The following is a 22,326-nucleotide window of genomic DNA, read 5'->3' as shown; positions in this document are numbered from 1 at the left end:
TATGTTAGGCAGAAAAAGAAACCAAATTGATTAAAAAAAAATTGTGTTTTTTACCATATCTTATATAGGAAGATTTTAAACATTTGCAAAGTATTTAATGTTTGTGTTTGTCAGCCATAATTACATTATCACCAGATCAATGCACTTTTAATTCGCTTGATAATAACTATAGAGTGCAGCAAGAATTTCTGTGTGGAGGGAATCTTGGTAAAATCACTTCATTCCCACTTAGTTGAGTAGATAGTTTTAATATTTAAAATGATATAATAGTATTACAGATTATTTTGAAATAAAAAGCATCTTTAGTTCCACTACTTTCAAATGACTGTATTTATTTTTATATAGTCTTTCTGTCTTTGTTGACACATGTAGTTTTACATAGTTGCTCTCACAGTGCTTATACCATTTTAAATTTATTTTTCTCAGCCAACATAATATCATTAACATTCTTCCTTGTTGCTACATTGTCATCTGATCACTTTAAAGGCTACACAGTATTCCACTTTGTTAATGCATTATCACTTAGCCTATTATTATTTGTCAGGTCTTATATTATTATACATTGAGCATTTTTATGTAGTAGTTCTTTGCTTCTGAATTATTTACTGAGAATTAGTTACAGTGAATGGACATTTTTATGTCTTTCTGTATCATCTTGTTTTCCCAAAGAGCTGTTGTACCGGTTTACGTGGCCAATAGCTGTGAGTATTGTAATTGAATGGCTTTTAATGACAGTTTCTTTTCTAGACAAAAAATGCTGTTGAAAAGTTCACTGATGCCAAGAGAAGTTTATTGCAAACTGAGTCAGATGCTGAGGAATTAGAAAGGAGAGCTCAGGAAACTGCTGTTAACCTTGTCAAAGCTGATCAGCAGCTAAGGTAGGTGGATTCCCTAAGCCGTTGATGTATACATTGAGATGAATGAGAAGTTTGCTTCTAAGGGGATAATAATTGGTTTATGATAAATAATGCATGGTAAGTCTACAGGACCTGGGGGGAATAAAGCAATGTGCTTTAGATTGCTCCAGGCTGATGCAAAGGATTTGGAGCAGCACAAAATCAAGCAAGAAGAAATCTTGAAAGACATAAACAAAATTGTAGCAGCAAAAGACTCAGACTTCCAATGTTTAAGCAAGAAGAAGGAAAAACTGACAGAAGAGTAAGTAAGGCCTCTGTAGGGCTACAAGGGGTTTGTGCTGGAAGACAGCTCTGGGGTTCCGAGTCCCGTAGGATCTACTCTAGTGTTGCTGGTGCTTTGTAGGCTTCAGAAACTGCAAAAAGACATCGAGATGGCAGAATGCAATGAGGATCACCACCTGCAGGTCCTTAAAGAATCTGAGGTGCTCCTTCAGGCAAAAAGAGCCGAGCTGGAAAAGCTGAAAAGCCAGGTATGGCAATAGACGCCTTGAAAAAACAACTGACACAGCACTTTATGATTATAAAAGTAATACATGTTTAATTGTAGAAAAGAATAAATGAGGCTATGTATTATAGTTGTTAAGCATAAAGTCTGAACTAAATTTGAATCCCAACTCAATACAATATTTTTGAATAAAAAAAGTGAGTCTCAAAACATGGCATACTCTCTGAGATTATTTCTGTTAAATGCCTTTATGAACACTTATGGTTGTATTTTTAGTCAATACTAAAGTACAAAAGTGGTCATCTGATAAGGGGGGATTTTGAGTATTTTCTGTTTTCTTCCTTTTGCATATCTGCATGGTCTTCTTTTTTTTGTAAACAAATATGTATTGTCTTTAAAATTGTAACGACTTTTTAATTTTAAAAATGAATACATTTTAAAAATCTCTGACTAACTTCCATCACCAAGGATGTCAAAATGGAATTAGGGTATAAAGATAAAAGTTCTTGGAAAACTATAACCTGAGGGATAATTATGATTATCATATTGTTGTTCTTACTGTGATTTGAGTGGTTTTAAGTATGTGAGCTCAAGGTTTTCATTAGGCATTTCACCCTTGCACTCCTTGCCTGGCTTTTCTGACTCTTGGGGGCTAGGATATTAGCTCCTGATTTTACCTCACAACTAAATTATCTCCAGGTTAGCACTGAGGGCTGTATGGCCTTTGTCAAATTTACTCTTCCCTTTTCTTTAATACAGGTGACAAGTCAGCAGCAGGAGATGGCTGTCTTGGACAGGCAGTTAGGGCATAAAAAGGAGGAGCTGCATCTACTCCAAGGAAGCATGGTCCAGGCAAAAGCTGACCTCCAGGAAGCTCTGAGACTGGGAGAGACTGAAGTAACTGAGAAGTGCAATCACATTAGGGTGTGTTTTTTATTTGGGTTTTCTGAAGAGTCCTAGGACAGTGCTATAGGTTTACTTTGATGTATTTTCATTGCTTCTCCCCAAATGAAAATATAAATTCCTGAAATCTTGCCTCTGTAAAATCAGTTTGGTGTTGTTAGGTATCCATGCAGCGGCTGTCATGTGCAGTTCCCCCTCTGTTGTTTTCTGTGTATGCTCAAAGTTCTCCTGCCCCTGTACCTTTCTCATACCATTTCTTCTCCAGGAATTCCCTTTCTCCCCTATCACTAGCCAGATCCCACCTATTCCTCATGGCGCAGCTTCATGCCACCTCCTCTTAGAAAACTTCTGGCCAGGTACAGTGGCTCACATCTGTAATCCCAGCACTTTGGGAGGCCAAGGCGGGTGGATCACGAGGTTAAGAGATGGACCATCCTGGCCAACATGGTGAAACCCCATTTCTACTAAAAATACAAAAATTAGCCAGGCATGGTGGCATGCGCCTGTAATCGTAGCTACTCGGGAGACTGAGATAGGAGAATTGCTTGAACTCGGGAAGTGGTGGTTGCAGTGAGCCGAGATTGCACCATGGCACTCTTGAACCCGGGAGGCGGAGATTGCAGTGAGCCAAGATCGAGCCACTGCACCCTGGCTGGTGACAAAGTGAGACTCAATTTCCATGGCACATGTATACATATGTAACAAACAAACCTACACATTGTGCACATGTACCCTAAAAGTATAATAATAAAAAAATTAAAATAATAAAGCATTTCTATTATGCAGTTTAAAAAACATAAGAAAAAAAAAAAGAAAACTTCTCTGACCTTTTTATTTCTCCTGGAAGAAGGAGTTTCCTTCTTTTGAGTTTAGAAACACTCTGTCTGCATGTTTCCTAGGGCATGAAGGCCTAGCCTTTTGTGATCATGTTTATGTTCCCTGCCTTACCACTCAACAAGGTACTAAGCCCCTCCAGAGCAGGAGCCATGTCTCAGTCAGGCTTTTCTCTCTATAGCACATTGCCTTGCTTATAGTAATATTGCAAATATATTTAGATGAAGAGAATATGTTACTTTCTTCTATTATATAGAAATAGATTTCTGCAAAATATAATGCTGTTCTTGACATAAAAGGCAAAAATGAGCTTGTTTCCAAATTAGAATTTATGAAATAAAACAATAACAACTTATTTTGAAGTAATTTTCATTTACAGTCACAGGAGGGAATAACTTTTTTTTTTTCAAACACAGGAAGTAAAATCTCTTCTGGAAGAACTGAGTTTTCAGAAAGGAGAACTAAACGTTCAGATTAGTGAAAGAAAAACTCAACTTACACTTATAAAGCAGGAAATTGAAAAAGAGGAAGAAAATCTTCAGGTTGTTTTAAGGCAGATGTCTAAACATAAAACCGGTAAGTTTAAAGGAAAACAATCATACAAAGTTTGAGGTTGGAAATGTCTGTATTACAAGTCACAGAAAAAATAACAAATGGCCAAAAAAACTTTAAAGTTTAACCTTACTACTAATAAGCAAAGCAAGCAGGTTATAAAAGGAATATGATGTTATTTTCTGCCATTTTAATTGATAAACTTTATTTAAAAGCAAAATAATCATGCTCATTGCTGATCAGGGTGTGCTGAAAGAAGAGTATTCATAGTCTATCAATTGAGGTATAAACTGCAACAATCTCCCAGTGTTTCAAGGCTCTTAAAATTCACACCTGTTGAACCAGTCAGCCCATTTCTACTCCTCCAGAAAGGGCAAGTATGTACATCGCAGCAATATTTATAATGACAAAATTTGGAAACAGGCTGGGTGTGGTGGTTCATGCCTATAATCCCAGCTCTTTGGGAGGCTGAGGCAAGAGGATTGCTTGAGCCCAGGAGTTCAAAACTACCTGGGCAATGTAGTGAGACCCCATCTCTACAAAAATATTCAAAAATTAGTGATGCACATTGATGTGCACCTATAGTCCCAGCTATTCAGAAGGCCAAGCAGGGAGGATCCCTTGAGCTCAGGAGGTCAAGGCTGCAGTGAGCTATGACTATGCCACTATGCTTCAGCCTGGGAAACAGAGGAAGACCCTGTTCCACCGCACCCCCTAAAAAATTGGAAACAGATAACCAATTTAAAAGCCGTATTTTTAACATTTAATGACATGCAAACATGCCAATGAGAAGAATGAAAAAAAGTAGGTAAAAAATGAATATGGAGTATAGTCCCAGTTTATTTTAAAATCTGTGAGAGAGTGTGTGTGTGTGTGTGCATGCACGCATGCACGCGTGCACGCACATGCATTCTTAGAAGAAAATACATCAAAATGCTATTGTAACAGTGATTTGGGGTGGTGAAATAATGATGGGTTTTAATTTTTTTCTCTTATGTTTTTTTTTGTATTTTCCAGCTTTTCTACAGTAAGCAAGTATCTCTATAATCAGAGAAAAAGTTAATATTTAAATATCTGTATTTCAAAGGCCAAAAATTGTTATGTAAATCTCAGTCTGTATTTCAAAGTATTTTTAATTTATTTTGATCAATTTTATATAAAATACTTTTTGTTGATTCTTTTATGTAGAAGCAAATGCTCTGGAACCAGATCTTTGTTAATTAAATGTTTTTGTTAAAATGTTTGTCTGTTTATTTATTTATATAGAGATGGGATCTTGCTCTGTCAACCAGGCTAGTCTCAAACTCCTGGGCTCAAGCAATCCTTACACCTCAGCCTGCCAAATGGCTGGGATTACAGGTGCGTGCTGCTGCACCTGGCTTGTTAAAAATGTTTTTAACAAATTAAATAGTATTTAATGATACTTTTAGAGAATTTTTTATTAAAAATAAAATTAGCACCATTAATTCAGCTCAACAAAATTTTTAAAATTATCTTGTTTTAGTAATAGCATTGTTTTCTGTTTCATTTTGTAAATGTTTTCCAAGTTCATTTAATATCACGGACCATGCTTTGTTTCTATCCCTTAGAACTAAAGAATATTCTGGACATGTTGCAACTTGAAAACAATGAGCTACAAGGTTTGAAGCTACAACATGACCAAAGGGTATCTGAATTAGAGAAGACTCAGGTGGCAGTGCTAGAGGTAATGAACAAAGCCAATGTACCCTTAAGAAACTGAAGTCTTTTTCATTTAAGATGTTTGAGTCGTTTTTTACCTGATTTAGGAGAAACTGGAGTTAGAGAATTTGCAGCAGATAGCCCAGCAGCAGAAAGGGGAAATAGAGTGGCAGAAGCAGCTCCTCGAGAGGGATAAACGAGAAATAGAACGAATGACTGCTGAGTCCCGAGCTTTACAATCGTGTGTTGAGTGTTTGAGCAAAGAAAAGGAAGATCTCCAAGAGAAATGTGACATTTGGGGAAAAAAGTTGGCACAAACCAAAAGGTGAGAGCAAGAACAAATAAGCTTGCAGGATCACTTCTTCAAGCCAAAGCATTTTAAACACGCTATAAAAAATTTGGAAAATAGAGAAAAGGATAAAATACACCACAAACTTGGTATCATAATACATTTTGCCAGTTGCATTTTTTGGTGAGTTTCCTTCTGGCTTTTTTTTTTTCCTCAAAAGCATTTTTTTTAAATCTATTTTGGTATTTTTAAGTAAAATAATACATGCTGGAGATAAATGGAGATATATATCTTATTCCTGGACCAGAAGACAACATTGTTAAAGATTTAGTTCTCTTCAAATTGATCTCTAGATTCAAAACAGTTACAATTAAAATCTCAATAGCCTTTCCTTGTGGAAATTGACAAGCTGGTTCTAAAATTATATGAACCTAGAATCGAATTATTCTAAGACCTAGAATAGAATTTATACAATTTTTTAGGTATGACACTAAAACAACTTTTAGAAAGTAGAACAAAAATTTAGGACTAACACTACCTGATTGTAACACTTTTATAAACCTGTAGTAATCAAAACACTGTGGTATTAGTGTAAACACATAGATCAATGGAACAGAGTAGAAAGTCTAGAAATAAACTGACATATATGTGAACAACTGATTTTGATAAAGATACAAAGGCATCTTTTTCAGTAGAGAAAAGATGGTCTTTTAGAAAAATATTGGCTGAAACAATTGGATATACAAAACCAAAAAAAGAACTTCAATTCATACCTCACTATGTATAATATATAAATATTAATTTAAAATAAGGCCAGGCACGGTGGCTTATGCCAGTAATCCCAGCATTTTGGGAGGCTGAGGCAGGAGGATCACTTGAGCCCAGGAGTTTGAGACCAGCCTAGGCAACATAGAAAGACCCTGTCTCTGCCAAAAAAAAAAAAAAATTAAAAATAGCCAGGTTGGGAAGCTGAGGTTGGAGAATTGTTTGAGCCAGGGAGATCGAGGCTGCAGTGAGCCATGATGATACCACTGCACTCCAGCCAGGGTGAGAATGAGACCCTGTCTCAAAAAAATATATATATACATATTTATTTTTATATTTATATATAGGACCATAAACATATATGTAAAACCTAAATATAAAACTTCTAGAAGAAAACATAAAACATAGAAAACTTTTGTGACCTTGGAGTGGGCAAAAATTCTTGGTATGACACCAAAAGCATGATCCATAAAATAATAAATTGATAAAATTAGACTTCAAAATTTAAAACATCTGCTCCTCAAAAGACACTGTTAAGGTAATGAAAAGATATGTCACAGGTTGGGAAAAAAATATTTGCAACCCATGTATCTGATAAAGGACTTGTATTCAGAATACATATATAAAGAACTTTCAAAACTCAGTAAGAAGACAACCCAATTATTTAAATGGGCAAAAGATTTGAACAGACATTTCATTACAGAAGATAAATGGATGGCAAATAAGCACATGAAAAGATACGCAGGATAATTAATCATTAGGGAAATGCAAATTAAAACCACAGTGAGATATCACTACACACCTATTAGAACAACAACCATACCAAATGTTAATGTTAACCAGGAACTTTTTTTTTTTTTTTTTTTTTTTGAGATGGATTCTCGCTCTGTTGCCCAGGCTGGAGTGCAGTGGCGCTATCTTGGCTCACTGCAAGCTCCGCCTCCCGGGTTCATGCCATTCTCCTGCCTCAGCCTCTTGAGTAGCTGGGACTACAGGCACCATCACCACGCCTGGCTAATTTTTTGTATTTTTAGTAGAGATAGGGTTTCACCGTGTTAGCCAGGATGGTTTCGATCTCCTGACCTCGTGATCCACCTGCCTTGGCCTCCCAAAGTGCTGGGATTACAGGCATAAGCCACCACATCCGGCCAGAACTTTCATATATGATTGAGGGGCATGTAAAATGGTATTAAGTAACTGTCAAACTTTGGAAGACAGTTTAACAGTTACTTAAAAATCAAACATACACCAACCGGAAGATCTAGCCATTCCACTCCTAGGTATTGTATTTATTCAAGAGAAATGAAAGCATATTTCTACACAGTGTATATGCTAATGTTCATGACAGCCTTATTTGTAATACCCAAAAACTAGAAATGACCCAAATTGTCTATCACCTGGTAAATAGATAAACAAATTGTGGTATATCCACACTGTAGAATACTACTCAGCAATAAGAAGGGAATGAAGTATTGATATACAAAACATGGATGAATCTCAAAGTAACTACGTTGAGTGAAAGAAGCCAGACCAAAAGCAAGTCCACACTGTATGACTCCCTTTATGTACTACAATACATGCTCATGCATGTCTGTTATATGGACAGATCCTACTGTACATATAATTGTTTTCTACTCTTTCAATTGTCACAGCTCCATTTTTATCAGATTTTTGGAATTCTGAATGTTATCCATGTTTTTAATCCATGATTTTTATAAAACTTCAATTTAGTGAGTCAGTTTTTGAAAAAAGTCTCCACTTAGAAAGCTGATAAGATTCTGAAAATGAGTTGTCTTAAATTTTGTGAAGATTTATAATCATTTATACTTTCCATAACTGTATGTTGTGAAAGGATAACACTGTTCCTCAGTCATCTCCTATGTGTGCTTGTATATTTGACAGTCTGACTTATTCTCTGTGGTAGGGTTTTAGCAGCAGAAGAAGAAAATAGCAAAATGGAGCAATCAAACTTAGAAAAGTTGGAATTGAATGTCAGAAAACTGCAGCAGGAACTAGACCAACTAAACAGAGACAAGTTGTCACTGCATAACGACATTTCAGCAATGCAACAGCAGCTCCAAGGTATAAGGCAGCAAAACAGTGAAAGTGTGTGATTTCCTTGCCCTTTGTTAGATTCTTTCTTTGATTTTTCTTATGACAGAAGTAATTCCTGCTAATGAGCATGGAGTTTCTTTCTAAAATTAGATTGTGGTAATGGTTGCACAACTCGGAATATACTAAAAGCTTTTGAATTGTACACTTTAAATAGGACATGATATGTGAATTTTATCTCAATAAAGTCAGTTTAAAAAAAAAAACCTAATTCATGTTCCTTAGAGAACAATTTGAAAACATAGCAAAAAGAAATAAAAATTGCTGTTGACCTCACTCCTCATAGATTCCTAGTAACAGTTTGGTGAATATCCTTCCAGATTTTTCCTAGGGGTGTGTGTCTAGTTTGAAAAACAAAAACAAAGATGTAAATAATGAAGATTTTAAAATTACCAAATGTTTATAAATATGATAATTTATTTAGAAGAAATTGCTGAGTAATTCTAGCTAATAATATACTTGTTGAACATTTTTTATGTCCTTGGTATTTCATTTTCTCAATCCTCATAACATTTTTATGAGATAAAAATTATTTTACTCATTTGTAAATAAGGAAACTGAAGCTTAGTTTCTTGTGACTGCTTAAATGAGAAGTGACTTGCTAGATGTCACACAGCTAGTAATTGACAAAGCCAGTATAGATAAAAAATTTATTCCCAAATTGCCTTCCTGAAAGGTTAAGTTTCTATTTCTACCAGCAATGCAGAAGGTAGCTGTTTTTAAACACCTAACATTAAGTATTATCTGTAATTTTTTCATTGTGAGATTTTGAACATGAAAATCTTTAAAAACCTGAGCTCCAAGCCCAAATCTGGATTGTGCATGTAACTCTCTTTTGGCCTTTAATGAGATAGTGTGGCATAGTCATACATGTAACAGAAGTAAGCTTAAAACAACTTCTCTACTTTTTGGGAATGCTAATGGGAATCTGTACAGTAAATACGTATGTATTTCTTATTTCATGAGAATGTCATTTCTGTAGAAAAACGAGAAGCAGTAAACTCACTGCAGGAGGAACTAGCTAATGTCCAAGATCATTTGAACCTAGCAAAACAGGTAAGGTTAACAAATGTAATATTCTAGTAGTATACTGAGGGTATGCAGACCATTGGTTTAAATAACAAAGAAATCAAGTAGGCTGGTTCCTCTTCACAACAGCAGATACCATAGGTCAATTTATATAACATAACCATCACATAAATAAAAGTTTTGGTGGAGAGCAGTGGTTTGCTAATTTATTTTAGCCTTAGAACTCTTGATACAAACAAAGTTTTACTCAAAGCTAGTAAGTAGGGTGGTGGCTAGACCACAGCCCAGCAGCAGTCTCTCAGCAGCCCTTCTTGGGGCTTCAGGGACCAGACGGGCCATCTCTAATCCATGACAGATGAGGCTTCTAAAGGCTGGGCTTAGATTTGATTACTCCTTGAGCCATAGAGTACCCGCCAAATCTAGGCCTCTATCTTGTCAGATATTGAATATAGCAGATTTTTGACCCTCGTACTTCTAATGATTTTCTTAAAGGTAATTCAGTGTTGTCCTGTGAGAGTAGTGCTGTAATTCAAAGCACTTCAAGCAAGTTCTAGACCTCAGTTTCTATTGTGTAAATTAAGAGTTATGCCAGGTGCAGTGGCTCACACCTGTAATCCCAGCATTTTGGGAGGCCAAGGCGGGCAGATCACCTGAAGTCGGCAGTTCAAGACCAGCCTGACCCACATGGAGAAACCCCATCTCTACTAAAAATACAAAATTAGCCAGGCGTGGTGGCACATGCCTGTAATCCCAGCTACTCGAGAGGCTGAGGCAGGAGAATCGCTTGAACCCGAGAGGCAGAGGTTGCCGTGAGCTGAGATTGCACCATTGTACTCCAGCCTGGGCAACAAGAGCAAAGCTCTGTCTCAAAAAAAAAAAAAAAAAAAAAAAGTTAACATTAGACACAGGCTGGGTATGGTGGCTTACGCCTGTAATCCCAGCACTTTGGGAGGCCACGGCAGGTGGATCACTTGAGGTCAGGAGTTCGAGATCAGCCTGGCCAACATGGTGAAACCCCATCTCTACGAACAAGACAAAAAATTAGCTGGGTATGGGGCATGTGCCTGTAGTCCCAGCTACTGGAGAGGCTGAGATGGGAGGATTGCTTGAACCTGGGAGGCAGAGGTTGCAGTGAGCCGAGATCATGCCACTGCACTCCAGCCTTGGCAACAGAGCAAGACTGTCAAAAAAAAAAAAAAAAAGTTGGATTAGACATCTAAATTCTATTGTACCTGTAAGTTTATTGAGATAATAAAGGAAATAAACTTCTATGCCTCTCGTTCTGTCAGACTTAATAGATACTGGATTGGCACTGGCCACCTCTAATAAAGATGGCTTTATTAGTAGTTTCCACTTGTTCTTTCACCTAAAGGACCTGCTTCACACCACCAAGCATCAGGATGTATTGCTCAGTGAGCAGACTCGACTCCAGAAGGACATCAGTGAATGGGCAAATAGGTTTGAAGACTGTCAGAAAGAAGAGGAGACAAAACAACAACAACTTCAAGTGCTTCAGAATGAGATTGAAGAAAACAAGCTCAAACTAGTCCAACAAGAAATGGTACTACACATTTATGATTTTACATAAAGAAAGTATTTTGTGGCTCATGTGAGCCTATTTTTCCCCTGGCAGAAAGCTGCTGAGAAATATCCCCCATGGGACTATGTGTCACTTAACTGCCCTGTGTAGCCATGGGTAGTGTTTATACCAACTATGTGACTCTCTTACAGACCTTTAACGATCATAGAACATCGGTCCTGTAAAGATACTTAACAGCCACATGCCATTTGCTGCTTGAATCCCCTCCTCACATGCTGGCCAGATAGCTTCCCAAGCCCTCTTGATCACCTCTGTAATGGAATTGTCCCTGTGGGCTGTCTTCCACTTTCTTTTGAACTAGAATCTGTCTCATGTCCATGCAGGTTCTCTGGGACACTATTTGTTGTTTTATGACTAATCAAGATTATTCTTTATTAAGATGTTTCAGAGACTCCAGAAAGAGAGAGAAAGTGAAGAAAGCAAATTAGAAATCAGTAAAGTGACACTGAAGGAGCAGCAGTACCAGCTGGAAAAGGAATTAACAGACCAGAAAGGCAAACTGGATCAAGTGCTCTCAAAGGTGCTGGCAGCTGAAGAGCGTGTTAGGACTCTGCAGGAAGAGGAGAGGTGGGGTGAGAGCCTGGAGAAGATGCTCTCCCAAACTAGTATGTATTCTGGAACTTCTCACTGGGAGATGGGGTATGGGTTGGCTCTGCTGGTTGTCTTGCAAAAGTATTTAAAGAGATCCAGAGTCCAGCCAGAGCCCAGGAGAGGAGGCAGGAGAAGTAAAGCAGGAGGTACGATAGCCCTGTGAAAGATGAGGAAGCAGGTTCAGAGAAGAGATTTAATCCTGAGACTGACCAGCAAGTCCTTCCTTGCTCGTATTGTCTCCTTTGAGAATGCCATCTCAGGAAAGTGGAACATTCACGTGAATAATTGCCAAAAGATACTCTTAAAGTATATTACCTATGAGCTTTGCGAGTAAGATCTACTTCATCTCAAGTGTCAAAAAAATCATATTAACAGTTCTTCTGTCCAGATTTGGCATAGTGAATGGTACCAGAATACAGGTGTTTGCTTTTAGGTCAGTTTGTTCTCTCTTGAACCATATATAAATGAAGTTGACATGGGAATCCAGGGTAAATGATTGTTCTCACATCAGTAAATGATTTTTCTCTTTCTTAGGCTCCAGGGTTTAACAGTGCTCGGAAAATGTTGTGGGCTTGGGGATCTGAAAGGGTTATTATTCCTTTTTCCCTGGGAACTGTTGATATACCCAGACCCAATCATTTCATTATGAAAATGAAACTTAAAAGAATATGTTGCGTTCTGATCATGCCAGAGTTGTTGAAAAGTGAAATCTGGGCAGGGCGCTCCTGTAAATAGGGTGATGAGAAAAATATCTTTTAAATGTCACTTTTATTTCGTAAGCATTCTCTGTCGAGTACTCACTATGTACCAGGCATTTGCATACATGATTCCAATTGAACATCAGGAAATGTATTCCTCATCTATAAAATGTGGCTCATGCCAGTGTAGGAGCCAGCTCCAAATCCTGCGCACTTTCCACTGCACTGCCTCCTGTGGAAAGTAGTAGTACTGGTGTATCTCCCTTTATGAAAATCAATGTTTATAAAAAATATTTCAGCTGTTCCACACACTTCAGGATTGGCGCTGGGTTTCCCCTCACTGGTCTCAAAGACTTGAAAGAGAAGATAGTAGCTATCTGTCACTCTGGGATCAGGCCCTCCAGGAACCAATTACTTCAAAAGGCACCCTTATCTGGGTCTTTTTCTGGGCCTTTGGTGTGGGTAAGGGTAGGCTTGTAAGACTTTGTAATGGAGGAAAGCACCTGCATGGGTAGCATATCACCATTATGCATCTGCCACAAGGGAAGGGGAGCTCTGCCCACAGCTGGCTCGGGGTCTTTGGCTAAACCTACTGAAAACGCTCATTTCAGAACGGCAGCTTTCAGAAAGGGAGCAGCAATTGGTGGAGAAGTCAGGTGAGCTGTTGGCCCTCCAGAAAGAGGCAGATTCTATGAGGGCAGACTTCAGCCTCCTGCGGAACCAGTTCTTGACAGAAAGAAAGAAAGCTGAGAGGCAGGTGGCCAGCCTGAAGGAAGCACTTAAGATCCAGCGGAGCCAGCTGGAGAAAAACCTTCTTGTGAGTACCTGCTGCCTTGGCAGTTTGTGAGGAAATGATAAATTTAAAATTTTAAACTGCAACACCACTTCAACATAGAGAAAATAAATTACCCATCAACCCAGTCCTGAACCCAACTGTTATTGGTGTATTTATGCTCATTTGTCCTTGAAGCTGATGGTAAATTTTACCTGGGATGGGTGGCAGCCTCAATGGAGCTCTGGCTGGCTGGGGAGACTGTCGTGTGAACAGCCATTATCAGCACGAAGTAGAGAGCATGTTCTGCCAGCAAGCCTCAGTTTACACCTCCACTGGCAGGGAGGAGGGGGTGTTGAAGAAGCCTTCTCTAGACGGTTTTTTTTTAAGATGGCATCTTGCTTTGTCTCCCAGGCTAGATTGAGTGGCGCGATCTCAGTTCACTGCAGCCTCTGCTTCCCGGGTTCAAGCAATTCTCATGCCTCAGCCTCCTGAGTAGCTGGGACTACAGGTGTGTGCCACCACGCCCGACTAATTTTTGTATTTTTAGTAGAGGTGGGGTTTCACCAGGTTGACCAGGCTGGCCCTTAACTCCTGACCTCAGGTGATCCACCTGCCTCAGCCTCCCAAGGTGCTGGGATTACAGGCATGAGCTACCGTGCCCGGCTCACAGACAGTTTATTTTTATTTTTATTTTCAAGACAGAGTCTTGCTCTGTCGCCCAGTCTGGAGTGCAGTGGCATGATCTCAGTTCACTGCAACCTCCACCTCCCAGGTTCACGCAATTCTCCTGTCTCAGCCTCCTGAGTATCTGGAATTACAGGCGTGTGCCACCATGCCTGGCTAATTTTTGCATTTTTAGTAGAGACGGGGTTCACCATGTTGGCCAGGCTGGTCTCGCACTCCTGACCTTGTGATCCGCACGCCTCGGCCTCCCAAAGTGCTGGGATTATAGGCGTGAGCCACCGCGCCCGGCCAGTTTTATTACACTACTGTAGTCAGTGCCTACAAATTTTTCTCATCCTGCCCTTTTTGGCCAACATTAGCTTTAATCATTATCCTAAAACCAGGAAGCTCAATCTACCATGCTTTCATCCTTGAAATAAATTGAGAAGTGACACTCAGATAGGTCAGAATAATTTATGGTGGATGGGGGCAGGTGAGCAGCAATGGAACTGTCAAGGGGGTGGATTTTTCCACTACCCTCTGGAGGGGTTAGTGGAGCCCTGTTGTATGAAAGGAACTTTTAAACCATGTGTGTCTCTCAAAGGGGATACACTTATAACTAGTGATAGGCAGATCATCATAAAGATGGAATATAGATGTCTAAAATTTAATCCTACCAGTAACCCTGTGATGATGGGTATTATTATTCTCATTTTACAGACAATTAATGAAGACTCAGAAAGGGATAGTAGCTTATTATCAAAGGTAATGCTAACAGACTCTGACGTGTATACTCCCAGCTGTATTTGATCTGCCCATGAAAGGCAGATAGAATTATCCCCATTTGACAGCTAGAGAAGCTGAGGCCCAGAAGGGGAATGAAGTTATAGAGCTAGTGAGTGTGTAAGCCAGCAAACCACACCTCCACGTGTTAGATCGCACAGTTATTTTCTTCCTCCTGTGCTAGGAGCAAAAACAGGAGAACAGCTGCATGCAAAAGGAAATGGCAACAATTGAACTGGTAGCCCAGGACAACCATGAGCGGGCCAGGCGCCTGATGAAGGAGCTCAACCAGATGCAGTATGAGTACACGGAGCTCAAGAAACAGGTGTGTGCCCAGGAAACCCAGCTGACCAGCCTGGGGAGAGAGGACTCATTGGGCTCAGGCAGATTGTATTGTTTTTAATATCCTTTCTATAGCAGTATAGAGAAGCTGATTATAAGAATGTTCTTTAAGTCAAATCTGGTTTTTTAGCCTTAAAATTTAGAAATGCACCTCGACTATTAAAAATATACTTACAAAATTCTCTTAAATTTGACAAGCTCTTAAAATGTTAGTTTTTCAAGGAAAAAAGGTAATTCTTGAGCATCATATTTCATGTCCCAAAGAATTATGTTGAAATGTTAGATTTTATGCCATAAACAAGTCTATAGGAGCCAAAACCTCCCCTACCCCTTGAGGAAGAAAAGATGGTCCAGGGGGAAACCTTTGATATCACATAATGTAGACAGGCAGAGAGTATTAAACCAGTTCATGCCTGGACTGGTAGAGTCTCTAATCCTTGATCTCTCTGGTGTCCTTTAGAGCATCTGGGCCATCCCTGAACTCTAGTCGGGCTGCTGTGGCCACTCATTTGGCCCTGCTATACTTAGTCCTTTGGATGACCCCATGTGGCCATTCTAGTTTCATCTGTGCTTCCAATCCCCTGATGCCCCACATATACCCACCATTTAGTTCAAGAAAAAATAACTAAAAAAAATTAAAGACCACAAGCCCTTAGTGAGTTTGCCTTTGCAAATTTGGTAAGGCAATTAGCAGTAGGTATAAATTTCATATTTCACTAAGCTCTATATGGGGTAGAGCCACATAGAGTAGTCTCAGGCATCAAATGCAGTTGGTAACACTTTAAGAAACCTCTAGGCTGGGTGCGGTGCTGCATTCCTGTAATCCCAACACTTTAGGAGGCCAAGGTAGGTGGATCGCTTGAGCTCAGGAGTTCAAGACCAGCCTGGGAAACATGCCAAGACCCCGTCTCTACTAAAAATACAAAAAGTAGCTAGGTGTGGTGGCATACACCTGTAGTCCCAGATATTCGGGAGGCTGAGGTGGGAGGATTGCTTGAGCCTGGGAGGTTGAGACTGCAGTGAGCCAAGATTGTGCCACTGCACTCCAGCCTGGGTTACAGAGCAAGACCCTGTCTTTAAAAAAAAAAAAATGTATATTGCCAAGCCACCAGATTCTTCACTTAAAAAATTCCAGCATTAGCATTTATAATCCAGATCACTTATGACTTATTTCAGTAAATGGCCCTTTTCTCATTTGTGGCTTATTTACTCTAGTTGCCAGTTGGGTGCCACTGAGGTGCTTCATGTAAATTCTCACTTAGTTTTCACATTTCTGAGCAGAAGGTATTTATCTCCATGTATAAATGAGGTAATGGAGGATCAGATGTTAGCCAACTTACCCACCCTGTCATACTGGTAATACTGGAAATGAGATTGGTAACTAGCTTTGACTCCAAAGAGATTGTCTTCTATAGAGTAATTCACCTTCAAGGAACTTTATGCACATGCCTTTTCTAAATGAAAGTTGTTCCAGTGAAAATGCCAATAAAATAATTTATTCAGTAGCTTATAGATTCTTGAATATCTGAAAAATCACAAGTTTTTACAGTTCTAGTAATGGAGTATCTGAAAAATCACAAGTTTTTACAGTTCTAGTAATCATAGTAGTTGATATTTATAGATCTTTAAATACATGGCACATCATACAGCTCAATTCCAAGTAAGTCTGAAATTTTACACAATGATATTTGACACCAACTCACTGTTTAGATGGCAAACCAAAAAGATTTGGAGAGAAGACAAATGGAAATCAGTGACGCAATGAGGACACTTAAATCTGAGGTGAAGGATGAAATCAGAACCAGCTTGAAGAATCTTAATCAGTTTCTTCCAGAACTACCAGCAGATCTAGAAGCTATTTTGGAAAGAAACAAAAACCTAGAAGGAGAATTGGAAAGCTTGAAAGAGAACCTTCCATTTACCATGAATGAGGGACCTTTTGAAGAAAAACTGAACTTTTCTCAAGTTCACATAATGGTAAGAGTTTATCCTGCTATTCTCTGGGTTCGTAGGATTGACTGCCTCCCCCAGCTAAGCTAAAACACAGATGTGGGGGTGCTGGGGTAGGGGAGGGAAAGGCTGGTTGGCTTCCACTTGTAGCAGCAGATGATTCATGGTATCTCCATTTTCCCTCTGAGAAAGGATGAGCACTGGCGTGGAGAAGCACTCCGGGAGAAACTGCGTCACCGGGAAGACCGACTCAAGGTTGCCCTTTAAAACAAACAAAAAATCAGTATGAGATACTGGGCACATTGGGGAGGGGAGGGGAAAGTTACATTTACCTGATGCTTTCACATCCATGCTGTTGCAGCACTGCCGGCAGTGTCAGGGATGGCATGTCTGAAGCTCCGAGGAGTTGGTGTCACACAGTAAATGGCAGTCAGTGTTCAAAACCATGACTTCTTGTGTTGACTCCAATGTTCTTTAACCTATGTAATGCTGCTTTACCTCAGCTAGAACTGATAGAATCTAAGTATTTGGGACAGGAAGTAGAAACACAGTGATGAACTATAAGGTTATCACAGGCCAGTGGTGGCAGGAAAGATTTGGGATACTGGAAAAGTAGGCTGAATGTCAGATAAGGAATTGTTTGACTCAGAACATGTTGACTTTGAAGGCCTTGTGAGATATCCAGGGAAGGATATCTGTCTGTAGGCAGCCAAAAATAGGAGTCTAGGATTACTGATCAGTGTTGACCTAAAGATTTGAGAGTTAAGAGTATAGGTGGGAGGTTACATTTATGTGGGTGGAATGGCTATGTAGACAGCATGGGATGAGAGTGCAGTGCTATAGTATTGAGTGGAGTCCTGTGATGTCCAACAATAGTCTCCAGCCATGTGTGGTTATTTAAATTTTAATAAATTATAATTAAGTTAAAAATTCAGTTATTCATTTGCCACATTTCAAGTGCTTTATAGCCACATGTGTCTAGTGGCTTCTATATTGATAGCCAGAGGTAGAACATTCCCATCATTGCAGAAAGTTCTGTTGGACAGCGCTGCTATAGACTTTGAGAGAATAATTTGATTATAGCAGGGGCAAAAGCCAAAAAGTAGTATGAAGTCGAGGATTTAATACCTAGTCAGTTATAGACAAGAAACTGAGACTTAGGAAAAAAATACATAATCAGGAGACACTCCAGTTGTCAAGTATAAACTGATCTTCTCAGTCATAACAGAAAAGGAAAAAAGAGATGAGGCAATAATTTAATGGAGAAGCAAGGGATACAGAAATCCTAAGCACTGCTAGCATGGAAAAAACGGGCAAAGTAAAAGTCCCAGTTAATGACAACACAGAAAAGTAAAGGTTTATGCACACTAAGTATCCACCTGGCACCTCCTACACTTCGTTTCAAAGATGAGCATTTTCGACAGCCATTCCTACTGTTAGCCAGATTTGCCTATCAAATGTATGTGAGGAAGCTGAGCGGTAGTTCTGGTACATTTCTTCTGTGTAAAACCCTAAGTCTTAACAACACTTTTCAGGCCCAACTCCGACACTGTATGTCCAAGCAAGCAGAAGTATTAATTAAAGGAAAGCGGCAGACAGAGGGCACTTTACACAGTTTGAGGAGCCAAGTAGATGCTTTAGGGGAATTGGTCACCAGCACCTCTGCAGATTCAGCGTCATCACCCAGTCTGTCTCAGCTGGAGTCTTCCCTCACAGGGGACTCTCAACTTGGACAAAATCAGGTAAGCAGCAGCTCTTTTTAAAAACAAAACAATAGCCTGAGGTTGTTTGTTGTCTTTTTTTGAGACAAGGTCTTGCCGTACCGCCCAGGCTGGAGTGTACTGGTACCATCACAGCTCACTGCAGCCTTGACCTCCCAGGCTTAAGCTATCCTCCCACCTCAGCCTCCCATGTAGCTGGGACTACAGGCACACACCACTTGGCTTGGCTACTTTTTAAAATTTTTTGTAGAGATGGGCGTCTTGCTGTGTTGCCAGGGCGGGTCTCAAACTCCTGGGCTCAAGCGATCCTCCTGCCTCGGCCTCCCAAAATGCTGGGATTACAGGCGTGAGCCACCATGCTGCGCCAAGAGGAAACTCGTAAGAAAGGATTTAATATATTACATGGAAAGTACTTAAAAGTCATGGGGTGTATAATCTAGAGGAGATTCGGAAAGATATAAATTATGCCACCTTCAACTCTCTGAAAAACTTGTCTTAACAAAGACTTGGTAGAGGTAGATAAGCTGATGGCTTAGGAAACAGACTACAACTGCAGATTGGATGACCTGGCAGGGATATAGTTAATTCTACTATTTATGTCCTCCACTTCTGGATTTCTTTATTTCCTACTCTGTCAATATAAAGAGCTTAGACCTGTGAGGCCAATATGAGTCCTAGTTTAGTATGTCTCCCTGCATTTTGTAATTTACATTTACAAAGTTGGAATTCAGACCTCTTAACCTAGGGTCTATAAAAACCCTGAATTTCACAAAGGTTTTCTGTGTGAGCTTAGATAAGGTTAATAAGCATTTAAGAGGAACATGAAATAGACTCATGGAACTGGTAAGTAGTAGCACACACAACTGTCAGAGATAGGTAACAGCTTCCATTTTCAATTGCCTATTGTGTGCACATACAAAACTTTATATATATCATCTCATTTAATTTTTACATTCTTGGAGGTAACCTTTATATAGATAAGGAATCTGTACAAAATGATAAATGATTTGGTCAAGGACATAGCAAAGGACAACAGCAGGACTTACGGGCTAATCTGTCTTTACCACAGAGCAGTATATTTTAATGGTGGAGCCACAAGGAGCTTTCAAGGACAATTGCCTCTTTAATATGCCCAAGGTGGGCAAGTGACTTACCTAGGTCACACAGCTAATTAGTAGCAGCAAGGCCATCTGAATATGATTATCTTAACACCATCTGTGGTGGGACCCAGTCAGGTAAAGACCAAAATCATCGTGGGCCTCAGGGCAGGGTTCGAGGAGGAGTGTGAGAGGCACTGGGCATTGAATAGGGAAGCTTTGGGGATAAGACAACCCAGAGTAGTGAGAGAAGAGTGCACAAGGGCTTAAGAGCCAGGTTCAATTACCAGCTCAAGGTGGCAGCCAGAGTTATTTAGCTGCTTTAAAGGCAACCAATGCACAATGGGTAGGGGCGAGATTGGTAAAATTATTTAGAAGTCTGGGGTTGTAATCCAGGCCTATGTGGGATAAAAGCCTGAACTAATTAAAAGTTAGGGGGCTAGCTTCTGAGCGTAACATTTTGTTTCCCCTTTTTTCTGGTAAGAACAGATACTACACTTGATCTTAGCCAAAAGGCTGAGAGCTCCTTCCAACAAGTTCTACAAGGTCCATCAGAACCACTAGACAGTTACTGACACTGATGCCATCCCTGCTCACAGGATAGATGTTACAGAGATTTTTTTTTTAAACTAGAACTTTTAATTGGAGGATCTTGAATTTTAGCAGTTTTAAGAATAACCGTTTAATTTTTTCTCAGAATTTTGTACACTGGTTCATCTTAAAACATTTTTCCAAAGAGGTACTCAAATATGTAATTTACCTATAAGCCATCATGCCATCACTTAGTTGAGACTGTTTTTACTGTTTCAAGAATTTGATTTATCCTTTTGTCTTACTGTAGGAAAAGAATGCCTCAGCCAGATGAGAAATACTGTCTTGTGTAAATATATTCAAGGAAAACACCTCCACTACCTCACTGACTTCATAACTGGAATGTCACATGGTTTTTTTAATCAAGATGCAGTGAACTGAGATTCTGAAACTCCACTGTAGTTTACTTTGCCTGTACCATTAATGCCAATGTTTTTATAAATCACTTGTACACAGTACATATGGGAACAGTTGCATATGGGAATTTAAACCAACGTGTGGCTGAGCTTTTTTTTTTTTTATATCTTTGTAACATGTTTTTTTTTAAAAAACCAGTGATTTTAACTGCATATTTGAACCTACAAACTGGTAAATAATTTTAAAAAGAATGTACTTAAGGCCCTCTTTATAGTGTCATTTTTGAATTTTGCTTAAAATCTATTTTTCTTATGAAAATAAAAGATAACAATCAACTTGGGTCTGTCCTCTTGACTTTACACTTCACAGGCCATTCTATGGAAAAGCCATCAAATTTTTACCTTAATTCCAAGTAAGTAATCTTTCAGGTGGTTTTCTTTTACCTGGAGGCTGAAGTACATTATACTTATCAATGAAGGTTTCATCATTTGGAAATACATCAATTATAAAACTATTATGCTTCAGATGCCTTTCCTCAGACAACATATTCTTCGGTGGAAAATCAGGAAAACTTTGTACCTTGGAGAATCTGACCCAGTGATAAATTCAAATTGTGTTGCCTTTTAAAATTTTGAACTACTATAATTAACAGCACAACTCCATGATTGATGTATACATTTCTTTAAAAACTAGAACAGCAACTGCTCTCACAATGTGGCATAATTATTCCCAAGGGGGAAATATGTAGTAAGTTTTAAAATATTCTCGGGAACTCTTTTCTAGATCACTACTAGACAGCTTTTGAGTCACAAAAGGCATGTTACCCTGTTACTATAGTACAGAACAGCACAGTGCAGTAATCCCTCACCACCAAGGTTTTTATTCCAAAACAGTTATTTGGCTAGAAGTGGACCGTTAAGATACGGGATCAATGGAGTTACAATAAAGACAATGAAAGTGACAATTTATTAATACACAGTAAGTTCTAGAAGGCATCTACTTTCAAAACAAAACTTGATTTCTTTTGTATTTACATTTTTTTGTTTCACGTCTTAGCAAAATGCTAAAAGGCCTGGCCTAGTCACAATTATTGAATTCCTTCTGGGACACCATTTTCTGGGCCTGTGTTGAATGAGGATAAATTATCTTTTCTCTAAAATGCCACATGAACCCTTTCTATACTCCCACATGAAGAGGAATGGAAGGTAATTATTTGGTCTTTTCTTCTGTTTAAGGGAATGAACTGAACCACTCATTTTTTTAAAATCACACTTAAAACAGTGGACACATGGGCAAAAAAGTTCCCCAAAACTACTGTCTTACGGAATTTGAGAAGGGAGGTAATGTATGAAGCTTAACAGCTGGCTTCAAAAGACATCTTTCCAAAGAAATTATACTTACCTCTATTACATGTAAACCACCAACCAAAAAAAAAAAAAAAAGTTACTCCATCACTTTATTATCCATAAAAAAGACTTCAACGTTGTACTGGAAGATCTATTTAAGCATAAATAGTACTAAGCACCAATTACTAATCTGAGGGCCTCCTCACAGGTCCAAGGGCAATGAGTAACCTCGAGAAGCAGGTGACTGCACAAGCAGTAAGCTATGGATTAAAAATTAAAAGGATTT

The 22,326-nt window shown here is 39.0% G+C and overlaps 1 protein-coding gene and 1 pseudogene across 21 annotated transcripts in view; one reads left to right on the top strand and one right to left on the bottom strand.

The window, feature by feature from the left end:
- The window catches only part of CNTRL (centriolin), a 104,388-nt gene extending 83,359 nt beyond the window's left edge, over positions 1-21,029 (top strand). For 8 of the 21 annotated variants that reach the window (XM_063636033.1, XM_063636039.1, XM_063636040.1 and 5 more), the window contains 19 exons: positions 748-878; positions 1,018-1,158; positions 1,261-1,387; positions 2,122-2,286; positions 3,516-3,675; positions 4,918-5,010; positions 5,241-5,356; positions 5,439-5,656; positions 8,310-8,467; positions 9,480-9,553; positions 10,899-11,087; positions 11,506-11,731; positions 13,027-13,232; positions 14,574-14,618; positions 14,821-14,961; positions 16,689-16,955; positions 17,121-17,183; positions 18,464-18,670; positions 20,588-21,029. In XM_063636033.1, coding sequence (XP_063492103.1) covers positions 748-878; positions 1,018-1,158; positions 1,261-1,387; positions 2,122-2,286; positions 3,516-3,675; positions 4,918-5,010; positions 5,241-5,356; positions 5,439-5,656; positions 8,310-8,467; positions 9,480-9,553; positions 10,899-11,087; positions 11,506-11,731; positions 13,027-13,232; positions 14,574-14,618; positions 14,821-14,961; positions 16,689-16,955; positions 17,121-17,183; positions 18,464-18,670; positions 20,588-20,611 — 2,751 coding nt within the window. In that variant the 3' untranslated portion in view covers positions 20,612-21,029. The remainder of the gene's footprint in view (positions 1-747; positions 879-1,017; positions 1,159-1,260; positions 1,388-2,121; positions 2,287-3,515; positions 3,676-4,917; positions 5,011-5,240; positions 5,357-5,438; positions 5,657-8,309; positions 8,468-9,479; positions 9,554-10,898; positions 11,088-11,505; positions 11,732-13,026; positions 13,233-14,573; positions 14,619-14,820; positions 14,962-16,688; positions 16,956-17,120; positions 17,184-18,463; positions 18,671-20,587) is intronic. The other 13 variants (XM_063636043.1, XM_063636035.1, XM_055271244.2 and 10 more) reach the window with 5 other exon arrangements.
- On the bottom strand, positions 20,127-20,271 carry LOC129480019 (uncharacterized; annotated as a pseudogene).
- Positions 21,030-22,326: the final 1,297 nt, after the last annotated feature.

The sequence above is a fragment of the Symphalangus syndactylus genome, chromosome 3 (assembly GCF_028878055.3).
Source record: "Symphalangus syndactylus isolate Jambi chromosome 3, NHGRI_mSymSyn1-v2.1_pri, whole genome shotgun sequence".
Classification (NCBI taxonomy): Eukaryota; Metazoa; Chordata; class Mammalia; order Primates; family Hylobatidae; genus Symphalangus; species Symphalangus syndactylus.
Note: the sequence above shows the minus strand (reverse complement) of the source record. Positions and strands in the feature narration are given on the sequence as shown.